At 48.1% G+C, this 12,590-nt stretch overlaps 1 protein-coding gene across 3 annotated transcripts in view; it reads right to left on the bottom strand.

Moving 5' to 3' along the window:
• The window catches only part of MARCHF10 (membrane associated ring-CH-type finger 10), a 77,227-nt gene that overhangs the window by 30,938 nt on the left and 33,699 nt on the right, over nucleotides 1–12,590 (bottom strand). For all 3 annotated transcript variants that reach the window (XM_045182240.3, XM_045182241.3, XM_045182242.2), the window contains exon 4: nucleotides 10,602–10,773. In XM_045182240.3, coding sequence (XP_045038175.2) covers nucleotides 10,602–10,773 — 172 coding nt within the window. The remainder of the gene's footprint in view (nucleotides 1–10,601; nucleotides 10,774–12,590) is intronic.

Below are 12,590 nucleotides of genomic sequence, written 5' to 3'. Positions count from 1 at the left end.
AAAGGAGAGAATTCTCCAGGAGATGAGAATATATTCTTTGGAGTGGAGGGTGGTGATTTGATACAATTTCAGTGACCGAGAGGAGGAGGGTGACGGAGAGGGATTGGGGACGTTACAGGAAGGGACCCAGCACAGAAAATGGTGGGGGTGCTTTCTCATCCTGCCCCACCCCCCTCAGAATTCAACAGCTGCCTTCTACCTCTCACCTGATCTGATTAACTGGGGTTCGAGGAAGCAGGAGGATTCTTACTGACTGAAGAGGAAACCGAGGGAGGACCAGGGAAGGGGCAGGCTTGGGGCTCAGGCCAAGTCCAGTGTGCGTTTGAGACCAGCCGAGTGAGAGGTCCTGGTCACAAGTGTTTTACTGGGAAGCAGCGTATTCAAATTTCCTTCTCAGCCTGGGCAGCTGAATATCCCTGTGTCCACAGCCCCCCACTCCCTGGCCCCCTCCCCACCCCCTCACACCCTCAGGGGCAGTGATCCTCCCCCTGGGGGGGTGCTGTGGGCCAGCAGGTCCTCCAAGGTCTCTTTCCCATTTTATATCCACCAAGTCTGCTCTGACTCTGCTTTGGCAAGAACTCACTGGGTTCTGTGACCTCTAGCCTTGACATGTTCTAACATTGCCTCGGGTGTGTGTCTTCTCTCTCCACCTGGACTGTGAGGCCCTTCAGGATGAGGCCTCTGCCTCAGCCAGCCTGTGTGTTGCCTCACACTCCCCTGTAGGGCAGATACAGCTCGCCTAGTACGGTTTGCAGGGCTGGAGAAGACGCACTGAGCTGAAACTGTGGGGGTTTCCAAAAGTGGGACAAATGTTTTCTTGTGCAGAATACCCATGATAGCTTAAGGCAGCAGGTTATTTTGTTGTTATTCAAAAAAGTGCCCCCTCCCAATGTTCCAAAGAATCATTTCTCTTAAATGATTTCCATTACCAGGTCTCTTCCAATCAAGTTATCGGCAAACTAAAGCAATAAAGCCGAACGATCAGAGACTGTTTTACCAGGTCTGGCAGCGAAGAAATCACTACTGGTGGTTCGGGAAGGAGCCTCCGACCTTGGGCAACGTGAACCCCAGTATCTGCGGCTATACAATGGGAATATTCTTATCTTGCTGAGTTAGTGAGAAGTTGAGCAATAATGTATGGGAGTGGTCTAACTCAGTGTCTGGTGCATATTAGCTGCTAAAAATGGTGGCTGCTGCTTCTGCCATAAATAGTGACGATAATACCAATGACAGTGGGAGATCCGGGGTCACTCCCACGAGAGACCTGAACTGGACCAGAAACTGATCGTCATGCCGGCTCCACAGGTTGAGAATGACTTATTCTAAGAGCCTCCGTTCCTGACTCTCTCCCTCAATCCTTTTACAAAATCCAAAAGGCAAATAGCAACTCTCCTTTTATTATAATTTGTTCGACAAATACCCGTCTGTCTTTGCTATGCAGTAATTTGAAGGTTCACAAAGATGAGTAAGACATTTTGGTCATGCCCTTAAAGATTATAATCTAATTTGCCTGCACCACTGACTTCTTCCCTGTGGAACCGTTCAGGTTTTATGGAAAGCAAACTTCTGTGAAATATTACTTCTCCAGCTGCAGTTGCAGCCACAAGTGACCTAGATTGCTTAGTTTGTACGTACCTGGACTCCAGTTCCCAGTCACCTCACCCACTCCCCGAACTGAACCAAAGTCAGACCTTCGGGGCCTTTCTAGGGATGCTCCTCACGGTAGTGTGGTCCACATGTTAATCCGAGGAAGACCACATGATAATTGCACTGGGGGATGAAATCCAACTCCCCCTTCAGGTAGTAGGATGGGCCCTTTGCCTTACAGAGAAGGAAGGGGGTTGTGTTCAGGAGCTTCGTCACCAGGCAACTCGACATCCTGAAGTTTGCCGGTGAATTTTGGGAAGACGGTGGTTTGCTTTAGACAATGTGAACCCCGTACTTCGCTGTGGGGTCTGAGCAAGGTGGCGTCTCTGGTAACGAAGAAACCCAACAGCAGTTGAGATAAAATGTGTCTTGCCTCAGTTCTCTTGACAATGTAATTGTTGACAGAACAGTTCTTAATTTCACCAGGAGAAGAAACACGGGTAAGACGTCTCATGTCTACACGAGCCCCGGACCACCAGGAACAAGGTCCCTTGCACCTGATAATCGTTCAGTGCCCCACCTCGCTTGTCATAATACAGTTGTTGACAGATGAAGTGGAAAAGAACGAGAGAGCGAGAAGCACAGTTCCTGAACCTTTACCCCATCCCCTCTCTACCTTGATTCTGACGCCTGGTGCCCAGGAGGTGCCAAGATTCTGCCTGAGAGATGCCTTTTAAAAGAAATGTACTGCTTCCTTTAGGTGGTGGGAAGAATTACAGCTTAATTGCCAGCGTTGGTGTTGCCGCAGCGTAATAGGCAGCTTTCCATACAGTCGCAAACAACAGGCCGCGTCGGTCTGCCTGTTTGAGTGTGCTGGAGATGTGTGTTGTCTCCCATACCCAGGGGAGATCTTCATTAAAGCTTAATTATGTGCCATAAATATGTTTTATTTTGGAACCCAGGAGGTAGGATTTTTGATTTGGGGAAATGCAGCGCCTAATAAGTAGGCAGCAAAGGGAACATAAACAGCCACTGAGCCCTTTCATTTGTCCCTCCTCAGTGTGGTTCTGAACCGGTTTTCAGCTCCAGCATGTGTTTTCCAAAGCCCTGCCCCTGCGCCCCTCCCAGGGCCGCCTCGGGTGCACACAGGCCCATAGCCCAGGGGCTGATCAGACACAGAGCCCGGCGGGTTTTCAAGTCCCTGGTGTGCCAGACATAGGAATGAAGAAATCAAATGAGCCTCGAGAGATGACAGGGTTTATTGGTCGCTCTCTCCTTAGTGCTACAAGAGTTGAGTGCAGTGGCAGCCTCATCTTCCTGCTCCTCCCCTGCACACCACACCTCCTGATGCTTGTTGTTCATGACATTGCCCTCTGGGCCCCTCCCGTCCACCCACCTGCCTTCCCAAAGCCTGGGATCCCCTCTCCCCGACTGCACTGTGCCGTGTGCCCTGCCAGGGCCACTTACCACAGGAGGTAAATTTTACTAGGCCTTCTGGGGCCGGGCAGGCACAGCACAGGGGTCTCAGCTGGGGTGGGAGAGGAGACTGGGAAATAGCACAGGGCTGCTGGTGACTCAGGCACCGGGCCAGGGGAGGCGGGGGTGTGGCTCACGAAGCTGGGAAAGGAAACTGGAGAGAGATGGGGGGAAGGGCCCTGGGCCACCGGGGAGGCAGGTGGCAGGAGCGGCAGGACGAGGCAGCAGTAATTGGTATTGGGCTGCAGGACAGGGGAGAAAGCAAAGACGGAGCAGTAAGGGGAATATTCAACACAGAACAGGGGGTGCTCGCTGCTGTCACCTGCACGAAAGAAAAAGAGCAGTCAGGAAGCGGCACGCACAATGGGAAGGACATAGAAAAGTCTGTGAATGAATCAAAGCTCAAAAATGGTTCTTTGGGGTGGCCTCTCCAGGTATCACAGGGAGGCACCTAGCTGGGACCTCAAGGTCGCCGAAGAGTTAACCAGGGAAATGTCATCAGCCATCACACCCAATCAGCCAATAGTCACTGGCATCCCTGACAGATGCTGGGAAGTTCTTCCCCCACTAAGTTCCCATGTGGAAGCTCTCAGTCCCTTCTCAGCTCCCACAGCCCATCTAATTAGCTGTTCTGGCAGCAACATATGGTGGCCGGTGGGGTCTCACATAGGTAAGGCGCTCCCCCTCAATCCTCCAGCTGCCCCTGGTTGGAGGTGGTGGTCATGCCTTAATCTGGCCTTTCTGCTGCAGAGGGAAAGCTCGGGAAAAGAAAACGAAGCAGAGAGACCCCTGGTGGCATCATGGGAAGGGAGAGGGACCAAGGTGGGAGAAAAGCATGAGGACGAGGAAGGTGTCCAAGTGAAGTTAATGATTTGTTTGCTAACCTCACACTCAATCTGCCAACCTTGCTGGAGGCAGAATATGGGCACCTGAAGGAGAAGTCAGCATCAGAGCGACCCCCTCATGCATGACAAATCTCCCAGCTCTGCCACTAACCAGCCGGGTCACCTTGGATCAACTGCTTACCTTCCCGAAACCTGTTTCCTCACCTGCAAAAGGAGACAGGTGCTCCCTCTAACCTTGCCCTCCAAGCCTGGCCCTTGGACTAGCAGCACAGACATCACCTGGGAGCTTCTGAGAAATGCAGAAACCCCACCCATCCAAACCTCCCGAATCAGAACCTGCGGTTTATCAAGGTCTCTGGGTGTTTCTCGTGGGCTGTAACGCGTGAGAAGCACGACTCGGAGATGGGTGCCCAAACGTCTGGGATGAGCATCACCTGCAGTGCCTGTCAGAGCCCGGCTTCGCAGGCCCCCTCTCTGGAGACTGCTGTTCTGGGTCAGGACCGGGAACCAGGGACTAGTATTTTAATGAAGCACCTCCCTGGTGATTCGTATCAGACAAGTTTAGGAAATGCTGCAGCTAAAATCAGTTCTAATCCAAAACGCCATCATTTCGCCCATTTGAAAACCATTAAAGGCAGACCTCGTTTTACTGTGCTGTGCTCTATTGCTCCTCGCAGGTGTTGCATTTTTTTTTTTTTTTACAAATGAAAGGCAAGACCCTCCCACCAGCAAAAAGACGAGGACTTCCTGTTTTGTGATGCTCGCTTCTTAATTCCAGGGGCCTGGAACCGAACCCACAGTATCTCCGAGGTATGCCTGTCCCTGTAATGGAGGGGTCTCAGTCCTTATCTACTTGAATCCTTTGTAGGATTGGACGCTGTTATCCATCCCTTTCCGAACGTCTCCTGTGGCTCCTGCTGTGGGTGGTTCCTGCTTTTTGGATCCACTTTTCGGATCATTTCTCCAGAGTTGTCTCCCCACATTCTTCCCTTAACTGTTCTCGTCCCCCAAGGTCCCCTCATCATCCCTCTTCTTCCTGCATCCATTCTCGAGGGGGGGCACGTGGTTGCAGCTGCTCTTGCTCACTGTAGGCCGGTGGGTTCCTCCTAGAGACCAGGATCTGGGCTGAGCAGCCCCCTGGGGACCTGGGTGCTTCCGGGCGCTCCCTGCTGGCCCTCCTGCCTGACCTTCAAAGACAACACCCACGGAATGGGACCCACCCTCTTCTCACTTTCCCAGCCTTGGCAACGGCAGCCACCATTGGCCTAGTTTCCTGGGCCAGGACTCCAAGTTTTCTTTGATTTTTCCTTTTTTTTTTTTTTTAATCTCCACATGCAATAGTCACCACGCTTGGCCAGGTTTACTTCCCTCAACATCCCTCAAGCCCAGCCCTCTTCCCTATCCCCTTTGCTTTTGCTCCTAGTCAAGCCCTTCTCATTTGTCTCTGGGTCACCAGAGACAAATTGCTTCTCTGGTCTCCGGGCCTGTATCTGACTGTCCTCACCCTTCCAGCCAGTCTGCTTTCTGTGCTACAGCCAGTCAGCTTTCAAAACCACCAGCCTGATTGCATCACTTCCTGCTCAGCCTCCGTCCATGACTGACGCTCTATTGCTGTCAGCATGGCATTCAAGGCCCTTGGGCACCTGGTCCTCACCTGCCTGTAGGGTGTCAACTTTATACTCTACACTTTCCAGTTTGCAGCCTGACCCTAAACCAGAGCTTCTCAAACTCAAATATGCAGAGGTCTTGTTAAAGGCATATTCTGATTCAGTAAGTCTGAGTTGAGACATGAGGTTCTATATTTTTCTTTTCTTTTTTTTATGTTTAGAGAGAGGGGAAGGAAGGGAAAAAGAGGGAGAGAGACATCAATGCAAGAGAGAAACATTGATTGGTTTCCTCTTGTACGTGCCTTGACTGGGGACCAAACCTGGAACCCAGGCACATGCGGAGACCTTTTGCTTTGTGGGACAACGCCCAACCAACTGAGCCACACTGGTCGGGGCATGAGGTTCTGTATTTCTAACGAGCTCTTAGGTGAGGCCTCTTCTCCTAGTCTGGGGACACTTGGAGACCAAGGCCTTAGGTGATTTGTAGTTCCTCGATGTCTGTCTGTTAGTCTGTCTCTCTCCCTCTTCCTGGCTCTCTGTCCCCTCCCTGCCTTTGCACACTCAGTGTATCCTGCTGGGCACCTCTTTCTTGCCTTCCTCTCCTGATTAAATCCCCTGTCCTTCAGGGTTTTCACCCCACTGAAAGCTCTGAGAACTTACCTTGGTCAGGGCATGGCGGTGTCCTGCCCCTGACTCGGTTGTGAGCCCCTGGAGGGCAGCCCCTGTGGGGTTTACGTCTGTCTCCCCAGCACCCATGCAGTGGCTGGCAGGTGAGCATGCAGTAAATGCATGAGGTGAATGAATCAGCGATGGGTGAGAAAGCAGGTGCCCCCTGGTACAGCGGGGCGGCTGAGTGTATTTGCTCGCATCCCATAGGTACTGGATAAATGGATGTCGTCATTGATAATCAAATAGTTAAAAGTTTTATAATCAAGTTATAACCTCTCTTATATCTCCAACTATACTCTCTCTCATAAAGATGCTAACCTGAGAGCAGCCTATGGGCAGGCTTCATAAGCCGAGGGGGGTTTGAGAATTAACCTCTACCCAAAACCTAGTCTAGGCCCAGGAGTTCTTGTCTGGCTGGTGAGGCAGGTAATAACTCCATTTTGCTGATGAGGAAACTGAGTTTGGGGAAGTTGCCAGTTCACCTCTACAGGGCTTAAAGTGGTGTATTAGGGTTCTGAGCCAGGACCTCAAGTTCTGGGCTCTGTGGCACCCCTGAGCCCCTCTGCCTTGGAAGCTTTACCATAAATGGGCTGCGAATTTTGATGATCTGTATGAAACTGGGAGCACCCGCTTATGTGGGTTGTTTTCTGACTTGGGGAGGTAGCTTGGAAAGTTGTTGGACGCCAGCGGGCCTGCCTTGGAACTCACTGGCCTTGGCCTTTCAGAGAAAATCTTTATCAGAATCTATTTGCAAGGTAGGTTATAGAGATTTGGAATTGCCTCAAATTTCTCATCTAAGCTCCTCTTCAAGTGGATATTTCCCAATTCAAAAGAGACGAGTTATTTTAGATTTTATCTTTATAGATCTGAATTCACTGCTTTTTCTTAGTTTTACAAGAACGTGTCTTCCTGCTAAGCCACTATTAAGCTGAATAGGTTTTGCCACTCCTACAAATCTGAGTCGGGTAATGACTAACATTGAACTCAATAAGTGAGGATAATTTCAGAATGCTTGGCTTTGTTTTAAAGGGCAAGATTTTGGAAGCAGGCTCCCAGTTCTCCATCCAGACCCGTTTTCCTGGCACATAACTAGGGGACTATGCCCAAACCCTAGGTGAGAGCCCAGGGAACCCTCACTTCCCATGCCTGGCACTGGGGTAGGGAGTGCTTAAGGACTCCAGGAGCCAGAACCCCACAGCACAGTGGCCTCTGGATGCCTCTGTGTGTCCTGGAAAGGAGAGGTGGTTCCTGTCCAGCTGGGGTTGGGGCTGAGCGGGAAGGAGTCTGGGAGCCTGAGGCCACCGTAACTCACTGCCCTTCCCTGTCCCCCTGTACTCGCCCCGCCTGCTGACTGTTCTGCTTCTTACTGATCATACAGAATTCCGAAATAAGAATATGTGACTTGGCTACACTTATTTCTCACCCTATATTGGCGTTTCTCTTGATCTTGAAATAGGATTTCTGAGTTAGTTACAATTCAGGCCTAGCTGGGTGTTGACTCTGCCTGGATTTTCCATGTCTTTTGGGAGATAAAGCGAATATCCAGCGTGGTAAATGCTTTCTGATCATTCCTCCCTTTCCATTTGGTGTTTTGCTTTGGAAATTCAGGGTGTAGTAAAAATGCCTGGAATTGTATTTTTGTTAGGATTTAAAAATTATAACTCTGATTTTTGGCAAAGGAAAAGAAGACTGGGGGGAGGTAGACAACATTCATACAAAGAAAACAGTTTTCTAGTTCATTGTCTCTACTGATTGCTGCTCTTGACATACTGGATCCATAACGCTACAATGTATCAAACGAGGGCTTATGGCGTCAGGCAGTATGCTAATTGCTGAGTGCCCGTTCTATAGTTTACTCTTCACAGCAATCCTAGCTGGTGAGATCTGTTTTGATCCCGTTTTACAGATGAGGAAACTGAGGTAGAATAGGTTACTTTGCCCAAAGGTACATAGCAAGTAAGAAATGGGGCCCAGATGCTAATCCAAGCATTTTGACTCCAAAGCGTTTGTCCTCCCATAAGCCGCACAGCCCTGCACGGACAGAAAGAGTAAGGAGAAGCGCAAGCCGGCTCGTTTAGTTCCGTGGCATATATGACCTTAATTTAAAATGCGTGAATTCTTTCCAATAGTGTGAAGAACAATGAACATCTGATGCCTTCTCAGTTATTGGTCTATTTGTGGAGAGCGCGGATAGTTCCTGTATTGTAAATCGCCACTTTAGGGCTTCTGGATGGCAATTCCCACATAAGGAAAAGTTGCTATGACCCGGGTTGTCGTCGCATAGATTTGTATCTATGCCCGCCACATTCCCAGCTGCGATACTTTATCTGGTAAAAGCCTGGCATAACACTGTGAGGGAGGGTAACCTGTGAGGCAGAGGTTGCAGAGGGATTTCACCGTGTTTGACGCTTTTGCTTTGCAAAGAATCTTTGGCCTGACATGGGAAGAAGTTCTGGTGACTCACTGCCAACTGTGTGTTTGCCCAAAATGCGTTAGGAAAATAATTTCTCTACAGAGGTGAAGAAAAGCAGGAAACTATAAATTTGCCTGGTAAATGGGATCGATGTGTCCAGATAATCCAGGTCCCAAACCCGTTTTTCTATAATACTAGGGCATTTATCTGAATTTTCTGAGTTGTCACCCTCAGCCAACTCAATTTTTTTCTGGAGAGACTCAGCTTCAATTCTCGCCGTGTCTCTGGGCTCCCATCCCTCTATGCTAAACAGGAACTCTGAGGGGATCCTCCAGTTTTCTGCACAAGGAATTGGGCTTCTGTAGTGACGACACCAGCCACCAGACTGCCATCCTCGCTGGACGGCCAGGCCACGGTCTGGCTCACGTCTGCGTGATGTGGGACGCAGTCGGGGGCCATCATGTCATGTTAACGCTGGTGGCTTTTAAAGGCTTTTTACTACAAGTAACATCGGATTTTATTTGGTGACATTGATCTTCCTGCCAACTTGGCTCTCTTGCCTAACCTTTGGTGTTTTACAATCTAGTAATTCTTCAAATTTGATGTTTTATAAAATGTAAAGTGAATCAATCTATCTTCTTTGTCAGTGTTGTACGTTCCATAAGGAGAATTTGCATCTGTATCAATCAGACAAACGGAAGTCATTGAGTGAGCCTACCCTGTTTTATAATTTTTCTCCGTGGATGACAGAGCGCACCGTGTGAATAGCTACCAAGTTTTAGCAAGAAGGCTACACGTTATGTCACGTGAATGGAGTTGCATTATTTAAACTTATATTCAATTTTTTTCTATGAAAAAACACCCTCAATTCAATACATTACTACACGTATTTTGAAATATTTGGGGAATGATCTTATCTGCCTTATTTCATTCTTTAACAGCTGAATTAAAAACTGAAGTCCTACTTAAAACCTTCAAAATGAGAAATTAATTTTGGCACTACCTCCCCCCCCCCCCCCCAATTAAGCGAGAGAAGCGAGTTGGGGCTTTGCCTGGAAGGACATCATTTCAGAAGTCCATTTGTTTCCTAATGGACTATTGCTTTCATTAAAAGCAATAAAACGTGTGTGGTTAATCCGAGAGCTGCCATTTTCTGAAGATGCATTAAGACTTAACTGGACAGGTTGCAGGACCAGAGCTCTTTAGGATTAGAAAGCACATAGTTGTGACTCGGGTGCAAGTGAATTGCATGCTCTTTACGAATTCTCCGGCAGTTAATTGGGATCACTTCCGTCGTACTGCAAGCAGAAGGCCGGCTTTTCCTCCCAGTGACCCCAGCTTCGCCGTCAGTTCCCAGAGGAGTGGAGTTTGCCCACAGATGTTGGCTCTGGTGGGGATGAGCCTGAGGGACTTAAACTTTCCGTTGCATTTATCCCCTTTCTGGACACTATTAAATCACTCGTGCCTCAAGCAGCGGACTGGTCTTTGCTTCAAAGGCAGCTAAAGAGTGACTTATTTACCAAATTGCACAAAAGGGAGGATTTATCAAGCCCCTTCTCTCCCAGAGAGGACAACTTCAGAAGTGGAAGACTTTATTACTCCCTTTCTTGGCTATAAATTATGCCATTCAGATGCTCATGAAAGCTTCTCTTCATGCTCTTGCTTGAGTCATAAAACTTGATACCTGGGGCCAAATGCCTTTATCCACACCCCATCTACCCCCAAGAAGGGTGAAGAAGATGAAAAGGCAGTAATTCTAGGCGAGTGTCACACAAAAGCCAATGATCGGGCAGCAAATGTGGGCGGTAGAGATAGTTCCTCTACATTATCCATGATTTTCTCCTAAGTGAATTTTACTGTTTGCACGAGACCACTGGCCCCTCCAAAACCTGAAGTAGCCACGTGGCAAGCACCGGGTATAACCAACAGCACCGATTTGATGCTTGTCATTACCGTTGACGCTGGGATTTTGGATTTGTGAAGGTTAATGAAACAGCTACTCACCTGCAGAGGGTTTGCTGGTGCCCATGTTCTCTGGTTTCCTTGTGGTCATGGTACTTTTATCTTTTTGCTTGACGGATGTTTGGTCAATTGCCGGAAGTCTGGACTCACACTTCATCGCAGAATTCTTGACAGCTAATCTTGGTTTGGCTAGAGGATCCTCCTCACCAGAAGTCTACGGAAAATGAAAGGAGTTTGAGATTCAGTGGCCTATTAGGTCATTTTTGCTAGGCAGAGGAGAAAAAGACAGGCCAGGAGCAGCGACCCCTCCATCAATAACCCTGCAGCAGCCCGCCGCGCACGCTGCATGTGCCCTTTCACCCGTGAGGTGCTGATGGGCTGGTTGTATCAATTTAGAAACAATAGCAAAGCGAATGAGTCTGTTTTGTAGAGCTTTATAAAAAGAATGCACATTTATTGGTCTATCTCATAGAACATTATGAAAAGACTGCATTTCTGACCCTCAGGTAATTTGTTGACCAGTAAACAGCTCAGGTTCAAAGCTGCATAGGAAAGCAGGAGAGATGATCGGTGCTTATAAACTTCTTGCTATTTGTTGTTTGAACTACTTCGGGGGTGGGTGAGGAAAAACATTCCTGTGTGAATCACATACTTAACAATAAGAAGGAAATTTAGATAGTGTGTTGGGACTGAACAAGTCAGACCTCAGTGTAATATTCTGAATTACTGGGTGCAACATAAGACAGACTCATCTTTGAAAAAGTCCCCTACCCGTCACGCGGCTATAAAGAAGTCAGTATAAATCTGTGCATAGACGAATCATGGTTCCTGCTGCGTCAGAATATCTCAGCACAGCCTTGCATACGCCATAAAAGTTATCCAGGCATTCAATAGCTTGTATACTTTGCCACGCTTCCACCCACCAAAGAAAAGATGAACACAGTATAAATGGCTTATGAGAAACCTGGTCCTGAAAGGTGATTTAAGTTGCCTTATGTTTTAGGTCCTGGTGTGAGTATGATTTGCTAGGCGATACACTCAGCAACAAACAAAACCACAAGCCTTCCTCCTCCACCCCCCACCCCACCTCTGCCACCAACACACACCGGGAATTCCAACACTGACACTAAGTTTTCTTACAGGGTGTGTTAGTCTAGTGTGGAAAGTGCAGCCTTTGGCAGACACGGAATGCTAAATTAATAGCCCCCTCACCTCCCCAGCTGTGGCGATTTGTATTGATCTTGCTCATCGGTCTCTCTGACAGTTATGGCATTTTCATTTCAAGGCTCCTGACTCAGGAAAATACTTCGACTAGCTTTGAATTATTGGGTGCAACACAAGACAAACTAAACTCTAAAAAATCCCCCTACTCGTCCATCTTCTGTGAAGAAGATCAAATCTACAGGTGGACAGATCGTTACCCTCCAAGACTATAAATCATGTCTTGTAATTTAGGGTCTGGATACAGCCTTCCAACAAATAATTATTGTTTCTCCCTACATTTTCAGAAAACAGACCACCCTCAGATAAAGGGACAGGAAAAGGCAAGGACATAATGAATTGATTGTTCTCTTTGCTTTTCGATTCCGGAATTAAATAGAAATCCTTGAAAATTATTCTGAAATGTCAAAGATGAAACATTAGGTCATTTTTGAACATGAAATAGGCTCTCCATTCTCAGAAAAGGAAATGTGGCCAAATTTTAATTACGATGCCTAAGATTGTCATAGGCAAGAAGAACATGAGTGAGCATGGGACAGCATTCCTTCCGCAAACTGCTCCCCACAAAAAAAACTCACAAGAGTGGGTGGAGAATTCTTTGCTTGCCTCAGGCAATGGGGAGCTGGCAGGAGTTGGTGAAGAGACTTTATTGGATGGGGTGCTAAGCCATGTTTATCTTTCCATCACCCATTCATTCTTTATACCATCAGCCTTTAGTAGAACCAAAGAGGTGAGAGAAAGCTCGGCCCATTAGACCATGCTTATTGCATATGGAATTGTGCACCTGTGCCCTGCGTACGTCCCTCTCTG

The sequence above is a fragment of the Desmodus rotundus genome, chromosome 9 (assembly GCF_022682495.2).
Source record: "Desmodus rotundus isolate HL8 chromosome 9, HLdesRot8A.1, whole genome shotgun sequence".
Taxonomy (NCBI): Eukaryota; Metazoa; Chordata; class Mammalia; order Chiroptera; family Phyllostomidae; genus Desmodus; species Desmodus rotundus.
Note: the sequence above shows the minus strand (reverse complement) of the source record. Positions and strands in the feature narration are given on the sequence as shown.